The sequence below is a fragment of the Telmatherina bonti genome (assembly GCF_933228915.1).
Source record: "Telmatherina bonti genome assembly, chromosome: 16".
NCBI classification, from domain to species: Eukaryota; Metazoa; Chordata; class Actinopteri; order Atheriniformes; family Telmatherinidae; genus Telmatherina; species Telmatherina bonti.
The window spans coordinates 27246047-27266774 of NC_136614.1; the positions used below are offsets into that span (position 1 = coordinate 27246047).

General features: G+C 43.7%; 1 protein-coding gene across 1 annotated transcript in view; it reads left to right on the plus strand.

Annotated features, from left to right (window-relative positions):
• The window catches only part of klhl29 (kelch like family member 29), a 247787-nt gene that overhangs the window by 153514 nt on the left and 73545 nt on the right, over nt 1-20728 (plus strand). Inside the window, exons 6-9 of the mRNA XM_079255749.1 lie at nt 35-173; nt 7315-7511; nt 10035-10147; nt 12854-13000. Of these exons, the coding sequence (XP_079111875.1) occupies nt 35-173; nt 7315-7511; nt 10035-10147; nt 12854-13000 (596 nt within the window). The remainder of the gene's footprint in view (nt 1-34; nt 174-7314; nt 7512-10034; nt 10148-12853; nt 13001-20728) is intronic.

The following is a 20728-nucleotide window of genomic DNA, read 5'->3' on the forward strand; positions in this document are numbered from 1 at the left end:
GTGGCATTGTCTGTTTCTTTTTCTTGTTCTACAGAGATGTTGAAGGAGTTGAACCAGCAGCGCAGAACGAAAGAGTTTACAGACCTGAAAATTATTGTTGAAGGCAAAGAGTTTGAAGTCCACCAAAATGTTCTAGCTTCCTGCAGCTTGTATTTCAAGGACCTGGTGAAAAGGTTTGCCTTCGCTCCACCCCTCCCTTCCACCAGCTGTTGATCCAATCTGTTCTTTTCATAGGGCGCATTTGTGTCGTTTTCCTTTTTCCTTTTCCTTTTTTCTTTCCTTTCCCTTCCCCTCTCTCTCTTGCAGGTGTGTGAAGACTTTGGTTCCTTGCACAGGGCCAGCAGCCATTCCTTCCTCCTCCCACTCAAATGAATGTATCTGAAACTGGAGAAAAAGGTCAACATTCGTCATTACCTTTCCTCCCCATGTAGGGCAATTTAACCACATTTCCATTTTAATGAGCAGTGAAAATGTTCCATGACTGGGTATGTTTTTAAATCTCACCAAAGGGCCAAAACAAAGGAATCATACACAGTGCACATTAGGTGGTAATTTGCCAACGCCACACTATCCTCTGTGGGCAGACAGATTTTTGTCTCCGGAGCTATAATATTTTGTTTGTTGCTAATTATTGAGTTTTTGCTTCAGAACAGCCTTTTTATATGCTAATACATTTTTGGTTAGTGTGCTTTAAAAAAAAAAAAAAGACCCATCAGAGTCATAAACAAAGGATGAAACGAAAGCACATCTAAGGCGTCTTACTGAACCACCACTTTCACAGGTTAACGCCACCTTTCGCTAATGTATTCATTTGATTTGGATCCAAGTATTTCCCCTGTTTTCTACCCTTCATTCTCCATATTCTTTTGTCTTCACGGGCTGTTTTGTTATGCGTGCCTGTGTGTGTGTGTGTGTGTGTGTGTGTGCACATGCATGAATATGGCTGTGTGAAGTCTGATAGCACAAGTTTTTTTTTTTTCTTTCCTATTTTCTGGCGAAAAGGATATGATAAATCCCTAACGTCCTCATCCTTACTTCAAATCCCTGCAGGTGCATACAGCTTGATTGAAAGTCCCCCGGACCCCAAAGTTGTTTTTGCTACCTTTATGTTGTCTGTGTGTGTGTGTGTGTGTGAGTGTGCTCTTGTTTGCATGGATAGCAATGAAGTGCTCAGCACGGACAAATACAAACAGGAAGACGCATGAGCTAGCGATAGGCATGCCGTAGGGAAGTCCGTCCCTTTGCCCCCGTTGCCACGCTGCCTCCACCGTCAGCTCATCAGAGAACAGAGAGCTGCTTATCAGCTCCGCTAGCCTCCTTGCCGGCTACCGATACACTTCTTCTTCCTGAACGGAGATGGAAAGAGAGGAGGGGGAGAGGGCGGTGGGGGTGACCAGAGAAAGAACAGAGGTAGAAATTCAACAGAGCCTCATCTGTACAAGGACCACTCATCTCCATGACAGCCACACAGGCCATGAATAAAACAGAGTCTTTTCCTTTGACCTTGACAATAGCTCAGAAGCTTCCTTGGAGACCGAAGTGACTTTGGGTAGAACTGATGCCCCCATGCTGGTCAACCTGTCTATCAGGTTGTCTCATCTGTGCTTCTTATCTGGGACATGGCCAGATCATTTATGCGTAGAGACAGGACCCCTGCAAGACACACAAGGTTCCCAGAGGAATGGGCTGAATTTCATTGAGCTCATCTATATGCCTGCTGCTGCATGCACTGTTTGACTCTCCCGTTATATTTGACATCAAAGTGTCAGTAATTGCTTAAGTAATTGCAAAACTACTTTGATTTAACGTCATAACATTGTCAAATTCTCCAATTTGGCTTTGCTAACAGATTTTTGCAGCGTTTGGTTTGATGTGATGAAACCATCCGATTAGCTCGATGCTAAGGCTCAAATCTCCAGAAACTGGAATAAAAGCAGCAGTGAAAAGTTGACAAGGGAAGGCTGGAAAGAGAGCAAAGGCAAAAAACGAGTGAAGAGCGAACAAAGGGGGATAAGAGGGGGAACTGAGTATTTCGGTCATAGCCGTGAGGTATTTGCAGCCAAGCCAAGCGCAGAGTTGCAAGCTCGGTCAGTGAGGAGCAAAGGGAGCCAAAGGCCTGTCTGTCCCTGAGTTACAACCTCCCATGTGCCGCACAGGTCACTTTATTTTTTCCAGCCTGGTTAGAATTATGCTGATGGTACACGTGGCCCGCCACTGTCCACATCTTTATGAGGTCAAATAACCGAGGCAGGCACGGAGCGAGACTTCATCTTCGTATATTTTCTGAGCGCCACCTTTCCTCACCCGACTCATTCAGGCAGGCACTCGCGGCTGCTCAGACCCCACCGTCGGCTCATAAAATACTACGGGGTATGAGTGTGTGCTTGAAATTGGAAATATGTGTTCAGTGTGCAAGACGCGAGGTGTGTACAGATGTTTTACAACATGCATGCTTTTGTGTGTGAGTGTGTGTGTATGTTGGGGATGCTAGGAAGGCTGTATTAGTCAGAGTAGTTAAGGTGTGCACATCATGCTTACTTTGTGACACACCCCCACCAACATACGCACACACTCACACATATATTAACCAACTGATTTATTTCTGAAATTTAAGCCAATTAGCAGCATAGTTTGGACTTGATGGAGAGGTCAAGAAGAAAATATAAAAAATAAGACAAATCAGGCCCTAATTTTAAGAGCCTCATTTTTCTAAGGTATCCTCTAGTTGTCACCAAAGCTCACCTTTAACACAAGCAGCCACGCTCCTTTACAGCACGCATCTTAACGCACGATACCTGAAGGATGCCATGTCATTCCTAAATGTATGCACTCACTTGCCCTCACTCCCTCCTCCCAAAAAACCTATTACCTCACCTTTTAAAGGGCCAATGCACAGAGCGCAGAGACAGATCATCTCTGGTAATTCCATTTTACCCCTCGGGAGTTTCCAATAAGTGTGCTCGCAGGCGTTTAATTTATGGCGCCCGCATCTCTGTTTCACAGTAAATGTATAAAGCTCAGAATCTTTGAGCACTCTCGACACGTGCTTTTCTGCCATTTGTTTGCCTCCATCCCCCACTGTCTGTCATTTTCTATGCTTGTGAGTCATACAGCGTTATGACCAGGGAGCTGTTTTAAGCCCCATTACAGTGATGAACCACTGTGAACATTCCACTATGTGTGATGTTCAGCACTTTACTGTATGAGTCAGCTTTGGGGAAGACTGGTTATTGTATCACAGGGATTTAGAGGACACACTCTCCCAAATTATAGAAAATAGTTGTTCTCAGTGCTGATGTGACGCCAGTATGGAGACCAGGGCAGCACATTAATGGAATGTGTGTGTATTCAGTGCAACTATGACCAAGCTAGTCGTGTTAAACCTATATATTGTTTGAGTTTTCTTAGTATTAGTATTATTGTCATTATTTTAATTTGGTTTGGGTTATGAAGTCCATTTTGGCACATTAAGGCTACATCCACACAGAGACGGAAGTGATTAGAAGTTTTCTGTAAAGAAGGAAGTGTTTCAAGAAATGTGTGCATACACACAAAACCACTGCAAACACTGGAGTATATGTAGCAGGAAAATGCAAAGACCTGTTCATTGCAAACAAACATACAAGGAAGACAGTGGGCTACAAAGGAAGCATTTGCGTGGACTGACGATGAAGTTGAACACCTACTTAAGGTCAAACACAACTCTGTAATCCACCATTGTTGTACACATACCATTGTTTTTGGTTTGCAGGCGTGGATGAAGAGACATGTAGAGCTAGAGCATCACTGATTCAGCAAAGATGCATAGAAGTGGGAAACATGATAGCAAAATGGTGCCATATTTAGTGTTATCATGGAAGCTGGTCCAAAAGTCAAAAGTCCAGGCTCCAAGAACACACAGTTGCATTTGAATGAAGCATTAAACGATAAACACCTTTAACAGGTACACCTAAACCCATTTCTGATAAACAAATTGCACCCTTTATTAAAAAAAATTAATATGGTTTCTAGAAGCTGTTCGAAAGATTCAGTTTAAAGGATTTTGTGGCCTCTAGTGGTGAAATTACAGATTGCAACCAAGTAAATGTCACCATTTCCCCTCTCCCATCACCGACATATAGATGTCTAACTTAGTTTAAAAATAAAGTTCAATCCACAACAAAATCTAAAACGATTCCTCTTTAGGCACGACTCTACCCACATCCAGACGTACCTATTGTTATTATTTCTATGAATAGGTCCTTGAAAAACCAACACACTAAATCTTTAATATCACATTCAGGAAGAATGAATTTTCTTAACAAATAGCACTCCCAGGATTCCCCAGCGTCCTCATTTCTCCAGTAAAAAAGCATTTCAGGAAACACTTTTTGACTGGAGGGGGAGCTCCCATGAAAAGCAACTACAGTGAAAACTATGGAGCAGCTCAAAAAAGCTCAAAACTAAGTTGAGAAACTAGAGCATACAAACTTCCAGGAGCATGAAATACAAATACAAGAAAAGAATTGTGAGGCTACAAGCCACTTGGTAACATTACCAGTAACGTGGCGTCATATTGACACTTTTAAATAATCTCCATTCTTGCTTTTGGTCCTCCCTTGTCTTTTTGATTCAACTTTTAGTACCATTACTTCTCTCAGCACAACGTCCACCTGCCTGGTCCTCTCCTGTATCGATGGCCTTACATTTACACTTGGATGGACATGAGCTTTTAGACTCTTCCCCCTTTCACCCTTGAGCATTTTGTCCTTTAGAGTGGTTTTGTACAACCTGACATGTAGCCTTGAAGGCTCTTGCCATGGAGCTTGGTTATGAATGCAACACCGTGGCCTCATTGGTGTGGAAAAGAACATAAACAGAAAAAATTCCAACACTGATAGAGCTATTGCATTGCGCTCATTTATACAATTCAGTTCTGATTTATGTTGTGACAAGATGTAAATGTGAGCCATTTTTAGCCTAGATGGTCTCGGTTTTGCATCTTCTATCTCAGCGTGCCTCGGTGGTGTATGTACTCCCACTGAATAAATGGTCTTGTTAGAACAAGCTAAATGTATTCCCTGTAAATGGGCTTTTTTTAGGCTGAAGGATGTATTAGGAAGTGTGTGTGTGTGTGTGTGTGTGTGTGTGTTTTATCCCCCACCTCCCCAGCCCCTGCTCACCACCATTTTGACAGTCGCGCTGATTTTAAGACTTCCTCTTGAATAAGTGATGCATTTTTCACAAACAAATTTCTTTGCTTGAGTGTGTCCATCTTTTTTCCCTCCCTTGCCCCTATCTCTTCTCCTGTCTCTCCTGTCCTCCTCGCCTCCCTCTCTCACTATTTAAATTCAAGTCTGCAATCAAACGCAGCATAAATATCCACCTCTTTTAGAGAGCTCCAGAAAAAGTCATTTCCATAACATAAGTGCTCAGACAAAACAAACTGCCACTTGAGCCGGTTCCTATTGCACTAATTGACCAGGATGATGAGCATGCTTTCCTTTTTTTGGGGGGGGGGGGGGGTTTATTTTTTGGTTTTTTTTAAATTTTTCATTTATTTCTTAATTTTTCTTTAGCTTTTCTCCCCTTCTTTTTCTTCCCACCTCCCTCCATCACTTTAACCCTGAACAGCACTCCGCTTTCCCCTTCCCTTCTTTCTGTCCCACTACCGGCCCCCACTGCAGGGCTTTGTGCAGACAAATCACAATAACAGTGTGTGGCTTTTTGCTTTGCAGGAGGACAAAGAGTAACTACTTTGGTTTTTCCAGCCAATGTCCATCCAGAGACACATGCGATTGTCTTTCATTTGATTTGGATGTCCTTCTCCCCTCTCACCACCTTGAGTACGCTTCATAAATGACAACTAATGTCTCAGTTCATACACCACAGGCGACTGATAATTTTTGCAGCGGGGACAGAGGCTCTGTTTAGGTGTGATGGTGTATTTTGTTCGGGGGTGGGTGGGGATATCTCTTATTTAAAAGACCAAGGCACAGTCATGGAACAACCCAAACTCTCCCTCAGAAGGATGGCTGCTGGCTCCCTGTGGAAGAACCGTCTCACCCTGCCTCCCTTCCTTTTTGCTTCCTCTTCATCAAACCCTCACTCCGACCATTCTGTCTTTCCGTCTCATCTCTTTTTTTCTTTTTTTTGCTGTCTGTATCTCACCAAATGCTGACCGTTTTTCATTATTTCTAATCCAACAAACAGACCTCTTCAAAACTAAGCAACACACACACACACACACACACACACACACACTCAGAGAAACAGACAGAGCGTTATCACTGTGCAGCCATGACTGGCAGGAGCAAACAGCCTCCATCCATCTTAATGTAGGCTACTTTTTATATTGTTGATGTTCGTATCCGCAGGGAGCGAGACATAGTAGTGGGGAGGCATGCTGTCTGCGGGGCTTTGATTCCATTTATTTTGTCCTTGAGTGGATTATTGTTTCACATGGGACATTAAACATGGGTGGTGAGGTGTTATTTAACGCTCTCATACCTCCCTAAGGGGATCCTGCATGCGAACTAATCTCGGCCATTTGATCCAAGTGAAGTCGCAACATGGCCCAGTTCTGCAAGCAGCCCCCCCTCCTCTCCCTGCACATATCAGGCTCTGCCTTACGAAGGGATATCATATTCTATTTAATTTGCTCATCCAAGCACTCCCCGGTACCGCTTACATCATGCCAGTAGGAGTGGACACGCCGCTTTGATATCCAACATGGCAGCAGCAGCAGAGTAGACTCCCAAACGGCAAGTCGTCTGCACTGCAACATGCTTTAACCCAGCACACTTACGATCCTGTCACATGTCAGTCTGCAAGCTGTGCCATCACTTTTTCTATCGGAAACCTCTCTGTTTTCTGTGTTTTAGCTCATATGTGCCCTGTAATGTATGCATGTTCCCCATTAAGACCATGCATACATGAAAACACATGTGAAATGCATGCCTGTCAAAACAAAGCAATAACTTTTGTTTGCCTAATCTTCATACAGAGGAGACATTTTGTTACAGATGCAGCACTATAGTTGCCAATCTGCTAGCCCCTTAGAAAAGCAGAAACCATCCAAAGTTCTGTTTTTGTCCCTTTTTTGCTTTACATTGTTACGCTGTTGTGTAATGATTCTCTTATTTTCTCCCAACTCTTGTACCGGCCCAGGTGTGTTTAGGTGTTGTGTGTTGCATACATGTATTTAAGTCTCTGTCCTCTTTTATTTATTTATATCTATCTTTTTATTTATTATTTATTATTAGGGTTTGACCTTCCGTGTGTCCTATAAGCAAACCCCTAACTCTCATCTCTCTGCCGTGATTGGTTGGTCAGGTCGTCAGGGGAGACAAGGAGCGGGGAGATGCTGGAGGTGAACATGAGCAACATCAGCGCCGACGTGTTGGAGCTGCTGCTCGAGTTCGTCTACACGGGATCGCTGGTCATCGACTCTGCCAATGCCAAGACGCTGCTGGAGGCTGCCAACAAGTTCCAGTTCAACACCTTCTGTAAAGTCTGCATCTCCTTCTTAGGTAGGAAAAACCTCGCGAAGCGGGGGTGTGTGTGCACGGGTTACCTGCTTACATCAGCAAGTTTGTTGTATCAGAAACGCCTGTGCAGCCTTTCTCGCTACGTGCGGAATCAAACTTTGTCACTTCGTGCAACCTTAATCTTGTTCCATCCTCCACGAGAAGCGAGAACTTTTTTCTCGTTCTCGAGGCTCCCAGAAGAAAATTACGTCATTTTGTTCTCGCGGACGCTTTTGAAGACAGTTCTCAACACATCGGGCTGGCAGAACTTTTTTCTTGTGGGGCTCCGAGAAGTATCGTGTGATTGGTCGGACATTGGAGGTGGGCGTGGTTAACACAGAAAAAACATGAAGCGGAGTTGCTGCTTCCGCGTTTTTGCTGTTGCAGGTAAAACGGATTGTTTTGATAAAACAGCTGATGGAGATGGTGAGAAAGTACGAACATTTTTACATGTAGCATTAAAACACGTGCGCGTGCACGACCCGCCCTGCCGCGTGCACGACCCGCCCTGCCATGGACGAAGTTGCTCGTCAAATATAAATACTAGAAAAGCAGAAACTTCCGCCAAGCACGATGTTAAAGAATCCTTTTAAACAATTCCTGGTTCCAAACGGTGATCCGGATCACCACCAAAATATAATCAGTTCTTCATTTTCACATTTCCAACGACTCCTGACATTTTTATAAAAATCCGTCCGTAACCTTTTAAGTTATCTTATCTTAACAAAGACGCCGGGAACAACATGACCTCCTTGGTGTTCATTGCACATAAAAGCAAACATCACCCCCCCCCTTGCAGTGATCCCTCCCCGCTGCAGACGTGCTTCTCGTGGAGTATGTATGGACCTGACGAACAAGAAGTTTTTTCTTGTTCTTGCAGCCTCGAGAAGCAGGAACTCCGTTGCTCCTCGTGGAGGATGTAACAAGCTTTACAGAATGTCTGGTGCAGAAAGCTACATTTTCTGTCCGGACTGCTCTCACCTCTGTCATGTATCCAGATCTCACATCCGTGTTAGAATTCCACCTGCTAGCTCGCTCAGCTGGGCACGGTGCCTCTGATCTCGTCCCTGTAGGCGCGACCAAGCACGGTCACAGATTTCTAAAAAGGTCAGGGAACAATTGTCACTTAAATGTCAAATCCTCTGGCCTCGACTGCGATGGAGTCGAAAATAGCAAAACAGATTGATACTCGGACAAGGTGCAGAAAGTGGTGCATAAGGAGGGAGTGGTTTTTGGGAGGGGGCCCAAGGGGGTCACATGAAAGACAAATAGCATGTTTCAGATTTCAGCATGTCAGACTACCAAATGTCAGCGTTTGCATTTCTTTTCAATAAATCGTTTTGGGCATCAGTAACTCAAGGGAAGTGCATGTTGGTAAAAAGGTCAGCAACAGGAAAAGAATGAAAGGAAAGTAAAAGAGAACCAGAAGCTCACATTATTGATTTGTTTTCCTGGATTTTGGGAGAGGAAAAAAAAAAAAAAAAAACACCAGGGAGCAGAGAGAAACCCTTTGTAGCCTTTCCTTGTCAGGGCAATATCAATCCATTCATCCCTGACAAGATTCATGACATTTTAGCACATTAGAAGGGGGAGAAACCCGGACGCAAGCGCGTGTCCTTGAGCAAAAATTGATACTGTGTCAGACATTATTGAAGTTTTGTAACAAATACTCCAAGTAGGACACAACCAACATTTCCTCGGCCTACTTCCTGTTCACCGCTTTCAACTTTAATTCGCAAATCTTCAGATTTACGGATAAAACGGAACAAGTGGCGTATTTTGTTCCAGCTGCTCTATGGGAAATGATGACTGTCGCTTTGGTTAACTAAGAGGTGAATCAGCAATATGCTACACATCTCTGCTGGACACTGCAGCGGTTTCCACAGCCCGAACTGCAATAAAGAAACTAATAAAAGGTTTGTTTCTTTTGCCCACTTCAGTGTAAATAAATGCTGCACTGCCCAACTTTTCTCCCCCGTGATACATGGCAATGTGTTGTTTTAAAAAGAAAAAAAAAAAAGAACCAAAGGATCACCGACAGTGGCATAAGCTTCCCTCCCTGCTGGCCTCGCCATCAGGATGGCTTCATGTATACTTGGCTCAGTGTGTGTGTCTGTCTGTGTGTAGTAGATCCTGAGATCTGACAGGACTTCTTTAAGGTGGCCCAGCTAATCCCACATCCCGCTCCCTGATATCCTCCACCTCATGCCTGGGCTGTGAGCAATCGATTCCCCTCGTTGTTTGTCCCCAGAGCTGTTTTGAGTTATTATACTTGTTCTCCCTCAGTCTCCAGCAGATACACAACCCAGCAGGCTCAGAGTCCGCCCTACCTGGAGCTGCTTTGTCTGGTTTTTTTTGCAGTTTTGTACATCTTTTTCTGGATGTCTGAATCGTGTTTTGTTCCCCCTTCCCCGTCTTAATCAATCGGCTTGTGTCTTCTGTTTCTTTCTTATTCTGCTTCTTCTGTCCTCTCCATCTTTGCCCCCTTTTCTCCTCGGGGTCTCTGGCCTCCTTTACTGACTCCAGAGAAACAGTTGACGGCAGCTAACTGTCTGGGAGTGCTGGCTATGGCTGAAGCCATGAGCTGCACCGAGCTCCACAACATGGCCAAAGCCTTTGCTCTGCAGAACTTCCCCGAGGTGAGCAAGCGATTCATCCTTTGTTCTTTATTTGTTGATTCCAGTGGAACACCTCTGCACCAAGGCTCTGCAGCTGAGAGAAGACACATTTGCAAATGATCACCATGAAATGGAAACCACTTTGCACATTTCAGTACTTAAAAATGCAAAAATATTTGAAACAACCCTGCAGTTTCCAGATCAGTCATTTAAGCCTACCATTTAAAACACTGAACTGCTTCTGTTAAAGCAGTAAATATCACATGGATCTGCATATTAAATCGCTTCGCTCAGTGGAAGGATTTATTAACATGAAACGATGCCATTTAAGTGCAGAACAGTGTGTCTGCACCGTGTGCTTTGCACTGAACAGCTTTTAGATAGCATCATGTGAAAACGCTCTGCAGTGTTTTGATGCACACGAGCAAACATGAGAGAAATTCAAAGTTTTCAAGTTTTCGTGTAGCTTAAAAAGATGGTAAATAAGAAATTACATAGAATAGGAAATGAGAGCGTCGGAAAATGTTTTCCAAGGTTGGAAAGCTGCTGCCGTTATCTTGATGCCATCATAAAGTACATTACACGTAATCTCACTTTCAGCTGAGAAGCTGCAGATCGCTGCTTGTCTCAAACCATTATTAATGTTTCAGAGGAACAGGCCTCCAGTTCAAACGGATGAAGCCAGAAGGTTTTCCAGCACAGCTTTGCTTTAAAGGTGGAGTATGTAAGATTTTCAATATTTAAAAAAAAAAAAAATTAACTAAAAATATAACTACAATCACAATTAGTTTTTTTTAAAACATGTAGGTTCCAGTCTTTCCATATGTGATGTGTTATTAAATTACAAGTTTAATTAATGACAAAGACCCTTCTTGAATGTTTGCCTACTAGTAAAAAAAAAAAAGTGCTTCTTGTCATTTGTCATTAATTAAACTCGTAATTTAATAACACATAAAATATGGACAGACTGGAACCTACATGTTCAAAAAAACTATCTAATTATGATTGTAGTTATTTTATTAGTTAATTTATTTAGAAAATAATGAAAATCTTACATACTCCACCTTTAAGTTCATTTTTGATAACATTCAACACCATCAGGAAATGCAAAGCTGACAAGGTTACAGACAGTGGATGTTTTACTGAAATCAGCCGCTGTGGTTTTGATGTCAGCTCTGCTAAATTCGATCATCATGCCAGGAAGTTTTTTTTTTTTATTCAAGGTGGTTTGCAGTAATCCCTCCACATGCAGGTCCGAGGCATTCCCAGAGCAGCTGTGTTCTGGTTCAAACGCCGCTGTCGAGCTTAACCTAAACAAGTTTAATACGGCTGAGGTCAGATTTCGGCGGTGGTCGTGTTTGACAGCGTGCCATCTTCTCTCCCTCTTTACTGTTTGTTTTTAAGCTACGTTTGGGGTTATTGTCTTATGACTTGAAAAGAGCTGAGAAAATTAGCATCTGATAGTTTAGTATATCATCAGATACTTCGGATGCAGCGAAACGCCACTAAAACCATAAACCCTTGTCTTTGTCCTGTTATGCACTGAATTGTGCTTTTATATAACTGAGGACAAACAGAAGCAGGGTTACTGAGACTTGTGTGCATTAGGCTGTTCAGTCATCCTTCGAGCATTTGGAGATGATCCTTGACCTATTTTAGTCTCTGCAACCTGAAGCAGTGTTTGGACAGTTGATTCAGTCACTTCAGCTGGACGTGGGTCGTTAACCCGAGCTGTCAGTTCAGAAACAGTTTAGCATCTGTCATGCAGCCTAGACGCACAGAACACGTTATCCTCTGCAGGGGATCGCATGTCGACCCCTGACCCTTGTAAAGCCGCAAAAAAAATAGCTTTGAGTTAAAACTTGAAATGATTTCAGGACTTCTAGAAGTTGCAGCTTATTGTCTTTGAAACACTAACTTGTAAAAAACTGGTTGTAGTTTTCCTGTTGTATTCCTATTAGTCACCTTTTTTCCTCTAAGAATGACTGAAGATGATGAATTCCACACCACAGCTCAGGTGTGCTCATTAAATATGAAGTTTCAACCTGGAGACGGTTAGCTCGGTGTAAAAGCTGGGCGCAGGAGGGGAAACGGCAACTGCAGCTCTCCAAACATCAAAAAACTAACACATTATATATTATCTTTGCTGTGAAGTTTTCAGGCAGGAGAGGCTGCAGGAAGTCGATGTGTCGGCCACTGAAATCCACTGTATCTGAAATCGCTTTCTATTGACCGCACCGTGCGCCATATTTGCCTCCGTTGTTTTGCTTCAGCATCTGAATAGAAGAGAAACGGTGACGTTCAGCATCATGGAAAGAAAACGCAGCATCCGCATGGATTTTCCAGATACTACCAAATGTCTTGATGAAGGCTGCTTATGTTCATGACGTTAACTAGCAACGACTCCCTTCTGCAAAACATCTTTAATGATGTTGTTCTTTGCTTGTGCGGCTTTTTTCAGAGGAAACTCTTTGTACAAGCTGCACTTCTTTAGGATAGCGGGATGTCTGGAGGTTTTTCTTGAAAGAGTGGAGTTTCTTTGAGTTAAGCTAAACATTTTTGAGCTGAAGATCTGTCATATACGAGCATGATTTTAGTAAAAATCAACATCAGTCCAACGGGCAGCTTACACAGGTGGAAAGCAGATGGGGTTTCAAAGAGAACTGCTTTAAAAGAAGAAGAAGAAGAAGAAGCATCAAACGTGTCTGATTGTTTGACCTCTTTCAGGTTGCAGGTCAGGAGGAGATCATGAGCGTGTCCAAGGAGGACCTGGTGGCGTATCTGTCCAACGACAGCCTAAACACGAAGGCCGAGGAGCTGGTTTATGAGACCGTCATTAAGTGGATCAAACAAGACCCCAACTCCAGAGTTCAGGTACTGAAAAAGAAAACCAGTGCACGCTCATTTTTCTTTTCTGCCAAAATGAACACACTGTAAATGTGCTGTGAAACACAAAAAGGCGAGATAAAGCTGTTGTTACCACTGACAACACAGACGCTGTTGGTGTGTAGCTCAGTATTAAAACAGTTGTTCTTCAGAGCCTCCGCATCTTTTCTCCTGGAGGTGCACAGCATGAAAAACCAGACAAGTGACTCCTTGTTCTCTTTCCAGTCGTGTTCATCAACATTGGGCTTCAGATGCAGCCTTACATCGCAGTTGTTCATATTCCCGGGAGAGTTATGCCCTCACTATGTGCTCTATTATTAGTTGCGGTAGTCTTTGTTTGTTTGTGAGACACTGTACGACATGAGGAAAGAAAAAAAAACACATAAACACAAAGAGCCGCGGTTCTTTTCCTGCACGGCGAACAGGTGTTCGGCTTATTCCTCAAGGCTGTTAATCATAATCTGAGGTTATATCCCTGCGATGGGTATTGACAGTGAGGTATGGCGGGTCAGATTTTAACAGGCATGGAATCGATGAGCCTCAAGGTGAGAGAGTCTTCTGCAGCCCACATGCATGAAAAGGTAAATGGACTCCAGTGCGGCGGACGTATACCTGCTAAGACGGGGAAAATCTGCGGTTGTGAGCTTATTTATGAGTTCATGAATTTCAAACTGATGATTTGAAAGTATTTTATAGCAATTTTTTCTTTTTTTTTTTCTTTTAAATGGATTATTCTCAGATAAAGGACACTGGCCTCATGGCTGCAAGAACCATTCCCTCAAAGTAATGCCTCCTCATCAAGCAGAACGCGGAGGAGCTGCCTCTTATCAGCTCCGCAGGATCCCGCGCAGACCTCAGCGATCAATGTTTCTTTTATTGGCGCCTACTTTTACGAGGCGCATATGTCGATATTTGAATTTCTCACCTTTCAGATTAAACATTTAACATTAATCCTTTGATTTGCGGTGCTCCAGTAGTTATAGTGAAATCCATCAGGAAGTGTTTTGTAGTGGAAGATCTTAAAGCGTTACCTTCAACACAAGGACAAGGACAGGCTGTCGGAAAGTCGACGCTGATCCCCGTCGGACATGTTCAATAAATTTTATGGAGGTTTTACACTGGGATAAAACTTCCCAGCTGCGAACACCCTTAAAATTTGAAGTCGCAGACGCACTATGGAGAATCAGCCCATTTGCAAATAACCATAAATAAAACACAACAGCGGTTTTAAGAACATATGACCCTTGTCAACTCCAGCCAGCACAGTCCAGCAGTTTTCTCCAATCTCACACTCTATTGGAGAGGTGCAGAGGTGAGTAAGTCAGATGAAGTAGAAGAATTTCTCCTGGCTGCCTGAACAACCCACCGCACCGGTTCCTGAGACGAGACATCCAGGGTCACCGTATCTTTAGGGAGGAAAAGGAGTGGTGAGGAGAAAGACGGAGCAAGGGGAAGAATTGGAGCGCGGCAGAAAAGACAGGAAGAGGTGAAGGAGGAGAAAAGAGATGCTGAGGAATGGGGAAAAAGAGCCCCTGTGTTCCAATCTGGTATAAACACAATGGTTCTGTGCCTCTGCACGCAACCATGACATCCAAATGGCAATGATGGAGCTGAAATCTCCTGTCTATGTGTGACTGAAAGAGCAGCTAGCGAGGCCACTCCCCTGAGGACGGGACAGGAGGGGGGAGACAGAGTGGACGCCGCAGGGGAGGCTGGTGTGGCCTCGAAGGGCGAGTTTAAACCAAGCAGCAACCTCCGGTGGTTAAAAGTGAAGCCTATGCGGAAGTGCATAAAACTGCAGTTCCCCCTTCATCCACTAGGGGCTGCAAAACAGAGCAAATCCCCATAGACTCCCATGTTGATAGCCAACTTCACAGCAGAAATAAACATGTTTACAGCCTGGTTCAAAAATCCATTTTGGGTTTATAGGTCAGGTTTACCTTCATGACAACTGTGGGGGGAGTGAATTTTTTTCTAACTCGTCCGTTTGGAAGTAATTTAATCTTGAAGTTCGCCATATTTAGAGGCGTGTCCTTTTGATTGACAGGTACCAATCTCTGGCTTCAAGTAAGAAGAATGTAGAACAACCATGGTTTTTAGCCGGTTAACAACGTGACTTAGCTTTATCCCGCTTACCTCCATTAGCTGGGTAGCTCCCGGTATCTTGGGGTTAGCTCGGTTAGCTTTTAGCTACAGAAAGCTTGAAGTTCGCTCGATGTCAATCATCTTCCATGACGCTCACGGCTGCCCTCTCAGCTCCACCTCTTTGCCCATATTTGTATTTTCCGGGCGAGACGACGCGCATGACGCTGCCAACATGGCGACGGTAGGAACCGCCCACCGAGCTTCAATTCAGCTCTTCAGAAACCTACGGATGACGTCACGGAGACTCCGTCCATGTCTTTATATACAGTCTATGGTTTAAACGCACTCCAGCTCATCATTTCCCTTCCTCTCCCTCCGCTGTCCCTTCTGCCCGTTCGGAGACGGAGTGTGGCGGAAATCGCTCCCCCACAACCTGTGGCGCTTTGATGACACTTCAGGGCGGGACGTTGCAGCGCTGGTGGAAGAAAGAACAGCGATGGGGGAGCAGAAGCTTCAAGCGTCGAGTGAAGTTTGTGCGAGTTCGCATCCATCCGAGCGTGCGCCTTAACATACGTCTTTGTAGTCTTTGTGTCGCCACGTGTACTGTGGCTTGTACAGAATGGGAAAAGTGGCATATCGAAGGCGCTGCGTAAATAATATGCAATTTTCTCTCCACTATTCAGTCAGTAACAACCGCCGGCACCAGGAAGCGGGGCTCGGACATCGCTTTAAAGACAGGGGGAGCATTTAAGCATTAATAACGGTTTGCTATGAGACACAAAGCAGCTGAATAAAAGAGAGAGTTGCTCGAGTTTTCTCAAAGTTCTCCGTCTGTAAACTTAAGTAAAAAAAAAAGGGACTTTCAGAAGCTTCAAAAGAAAATGGCCTTTCAACATCGCTGTAATAACTAGCGAATGAGTCCACATTAGCTTTAATCACTGTTTAATGTTCGTAGGAGGAAGTTGACATATTGATCATGGGATTTTCTGATTTTTCACAAAACGTTAGATGAAGATTGATACTCGCGCGGTTGTGTATCAGTTAATCACAGACGAGGGAGCAGAGAAGTGTACAGATTATAATGGTCCGATTGTAAACACGCCAGCTTATCTCAGTCTGAATCAATTATTCATTCAGTGCTTTGCAAAAATGTTTAGACACTCTTCGTTTTGTTCACCGCTTTTAAAGTGGTCCTGAGGCTACTGTTATCCAGGTTTTTACTTTGAACATCGGCTGCATTTGTTTCGCCCCGTCTTTCAATCCGACCATTTTCAGAAGAATGTTTTGTGTTTAAGCTGCTGAATGATCACGTATCAATCATTAAAGTATAAAAATCACGTTGTTGGGCAAATGACCTGCCATCATCGCTACAGAAAATGCAAGAAGAACCCATTTTAAAAACTCAAAAATATGGTATAATTTGTTTACATGCCTTTAGTTACATCTTAAAAAAAAAAAAAAAAAAAGCCACAGAAAACACAGATTGATAGAAACTGTGTTTTGTAACAACAAGGTGATTCCCAAAGTGCTGTTTGCTGAAAACTTAGCATGCATCTCAGCATGGTGGGCAGGCTGTTATTAAAATAACTGAGGATACTGGAGAAGAGAAGGACAAAATAAGTGTCTACGGCAGATCTGACAGTGATGTCTGATAAAAACGAGGAAAAGATCCAGCAAAGAGCTGACACGGGGCCCGACAGATGCATCTGGACCTGTAGTTGATCTGCTCACTGAAGCCTCTTCATGGTCTCCGTGGAGGATGGCTGCTAAAAAAGCATCCTTATTGAAGGGAAACGGAGAGAAAAAGGCTGGAGTTATGTCAGGTTCCACTAAAAGTGGACTGAAAACCTGTGGCAACAGGTCTGGTGGAGCCAAAAGCCTCAACATTATCCCAGCAGTGTGGGATGATTCTGACAGAGAACACAACAAGAAGCAGCCGTCATCCAAAGAAGCGCTTTGAAACTTACTTCAGGATACCTGCAGGACTATTCCTGAAGGCCACTTATAGAAAACAAGAAAGTTCAGGCTCCCGACTCTTCAGAGCAACTTCCGACTGAAGGACTATTCAAACATTTTTCACTTGCTCTATCCCATTTATGTTTGCACATTTCAATAACTGGCTCCATCTGTTTGCCCTCCTCCTGGCAGTCCCTAACCAAGCAAGAGGTGGTCTCAGACTTCTGTGCAGTATCGAACCCTCAAGTACAACCAAACACCCTCGCCGCCTCGTTTACATGCTGCGTCCATAAAAACAAACAGGAGGCCGGACAAACTGTGTCCTGCACGTCTGAAGGTGCTGACAGAGAGAGACCCGTCCCTCTTTTCACCCAGCACCCTTTTGTGCGAGCACCACAGACACATGGCTCCAATTATAAGTGACGGGTTTCTGCCAAATCCCTGAATAGGACCTCCATTACGCTTCACTTCAACATATTTCATGTGGGATCCTATCTCGCCAGGTGACTTAACCTGACAAAAGAAGCTGATTAATTGGCTCTTTGGAAAGTGGCCACCTAATGTAACAGCTCAAAAGGATAGTTAATGGTCTATTTTGTGATTTAAAAAAAAAAAAAAAAAAAAAAAAAAAAAGGGCCAGACTTTCCATTAGACCTGCTGTCCACTCGTCAGAAATAACAAAAGCCGGTGCTGACATTTGCAGTTTCCATGGCAAATTAATGTTGTTCAAGGTACTTTTTATAAGCTGCTACTGATTATGCAGGAAGATTAAACACAACTGACATAATGTAGTGTGTGTGGGGGGGGGGGGGGGGGGGGGGGTTTGTTTTTGCATGTTTTTTGCATTTTTTTTTTCTGCCGACACTCATTACAAAAAAAGAAAAATAATTTTCCCAGAACAAATGACGCTATCATTATGTAGTTAGTGTAGAAAATTATCAAAGAGAAAACTGCTTTGAGGCTGAGTGCGGTAATTTCCCTCAATGCTTCACGATTCATTTACCTTCAAAACTACCAGTGACCCCACCAACACAAGCATCACTTTTAATTTAACGATTCGCTCTCTCTCTCTCTCTCTCTCTCTCTCTTTTTTGTTTTAGCTGAAAATAGAAAATTTTTTTTTCATATCCAACCTCGGGAGTGGTTCATTTGCTTTTGGATGAGAGAAGCTTTATGTCACAACAATCATCCTTGGAGAGGAAACTGAAACTGTTGCAGAGTGAGCAGAAACAGGCCGCTGCTCGTGTGATCAATGTAAAGAGACGAAGCCAGGCGGCGGAGATCGATGCTGCGGATAAAGTTTATTTATTTATGTACTTCTGTATTTTTTTTTTCTTTAATCTTTCCTTCCCCTTTTTTTTCTCGTTCTTCAACCCACATGGGGATTTACGCGATTCACGGGATGTTGCCCTTTCCAATCCGTGTTGGGCGACCAAACATTCACACATCGGGAATCGCTTCTATGTCGGCTGCGGTACGACTCTTGTTTTAAAGAGCTGTGGGGATCAGATGTAAGCCAGCGAACTCCGGATGTCCATCCTCATCTGCGTCCTTTTGTTGTCCCAGAGTGCGTTCAGTCCTGATGTGTGCAGCCAGTTGAACCGCAGCCACTCAACCACGGCGAGCTGCATGTCCACAGGCGTTTCCATCTCCTCTGGGTTCGCTTATAAACACGCAGGAGCTGCAGAGAACTACTAAATTAGGCCTCTGTTCATGTCTTTTTTTTCTAAAAGATTTACAAGAAATGAATAAAAGTGCATTTAACTGTGTTACCAGGAGGAAAACACAGATGTTGCAGTGTTATTGGAGACCACCGGATGTTAAAGATGATTCAGTGAGTTTAAAGTAACTTAGAAAGTTTTATGGTAATTTCTATAGTTTGGTTTAAACTGGAGAGAAGAGAGCTTTTTTTGGTGGGGGGTGAAAAAAGTCTCAGAGGAGAACACATCGCACCTGTCAGTCGTTGCTCAGGGCAGCATCCAGCATCTGTTCTTCACTACATCTAACTCCATCTCCCATCCATCCTTCTGGCAGACAAACACAAATAGTCATGAAGTCAAAGGAGGACACAGACAGGCTCAGCAAAGCTTCCCTTGGATCCAAATGTACTGCCATTTGCGAGAGCATATTTTACTTGCACATATTGTGCTGGCAGAGGAAAAAAAAAAAAACATGCATGTATTTTCCTCACAGAAACCTGCACTTACACTGAAAAGGGCACAGAGCGGCAGTCTTTTCAGATGAGTGGGTTTTTCAGTGCTGCTAGGGTAAACATGGGCATGTGCTCTGTGGAGAACACACACTTGTAAAGCTGCGTGCGTTTTTTTATTATTATTTCCCATATATATATATATATATTTTTTTTTCAAGCTTCAAGTTGCCCATTTATGTCTCTAAAGTGGATGCGGCGTCCTATCTGCTCAAAGTGCGGTGAATAGATAGGACCGTTTGTGTGTCATTTGTTTGATCCAGCTATGGCACTGAATCATGGCGCGCACACACTCGCGGTAAGAGGTGTTAGTCCTCGCTGACAGTAGCGGAATGGGAAATGCTCAGTGGACATTTGTCATCTGTGTTAGCGGATGGCGGCCTCCTGGCTGCTTCTCGGCTGCTTTTGACAGATCTGAGAGTCTCCCCTGTTAGACACATTATCCCTGCCTTTCACCGGGCTCAACCTATTCACATCCTCGGTCTGAGTGTGTGTGTGTGTGTGTGTGTGTGTGTATGTGAGAGTGAACAAAGCGAGAGGGGGAAAAAGTTGGAGCAGCATTTTTCTATCAAGTTTGGCAATTATTGCATCAAAACAGCAGGAAGGAAGTTAACGCTGGCACAGACGAGGTTGACCCGGCTGGTTTGTGCTTTCAGCCGGGGATCACAAAGGTGAGGTCATGTGTCGTTATCAAGGTTATGTCAGCATATAAGCAGATATGCATATGGGATCCCCATGAATAGTCCACCACCTGGAGAAATGGAAGAGGAGGGGAATGTGTGAGTGGGCTGACAAGCTAAAAGATTGTCTCCATATGCTGTCAGACTCCTGTGGATGCTTTCCATATGCTACAAAAACAGGGAAATATTGAACTCATTAGAAATGTGACCGATGGTTTGCAGTAGCCTCGGTGCTTTGCTGTCGGAACTGTGAATTTAGTCGTTTTCATCTATTAAATATCACCTCCCTTTTAAAAAAAAAAAAAAAAAAAAAAAAATGTGTAAGGATTGCTTGGTGAATGAGCGGAGATGAAAATGGCAGGTGACTCTGCTCACGTTCGCTCTGCGTGCATGTGGATGAGCGAGTGATCGCTCTGAAGCTTGATGGAGGTGGTGAGAAATTGAGCTGGATACTCTCATCTGCTAAGAGGATGTCACTCATGGGCCTGAGTGTCAGGAGTGCTCTCATTTAGCTGCTTCATGTCACTCGCACACACACACACACACACACACACACACACACACACACACACACACACACACGGACAAGCCAACATTCAACCCTTTTTGCAAGCCGTTCATAAGGCATGCATCCGCTGCTTCCTGGGAACGATAAAAGCCTGACATCAATATTTACCTGCGTTAACACCCAGAAAAGGTTTCAGCCTATAAATATACCTTACCTACTTACCTTTCAGGCAAGTTTCAGGGATATGCGGGTCAATTTTCAGTTTTTCTTTTTTCTCT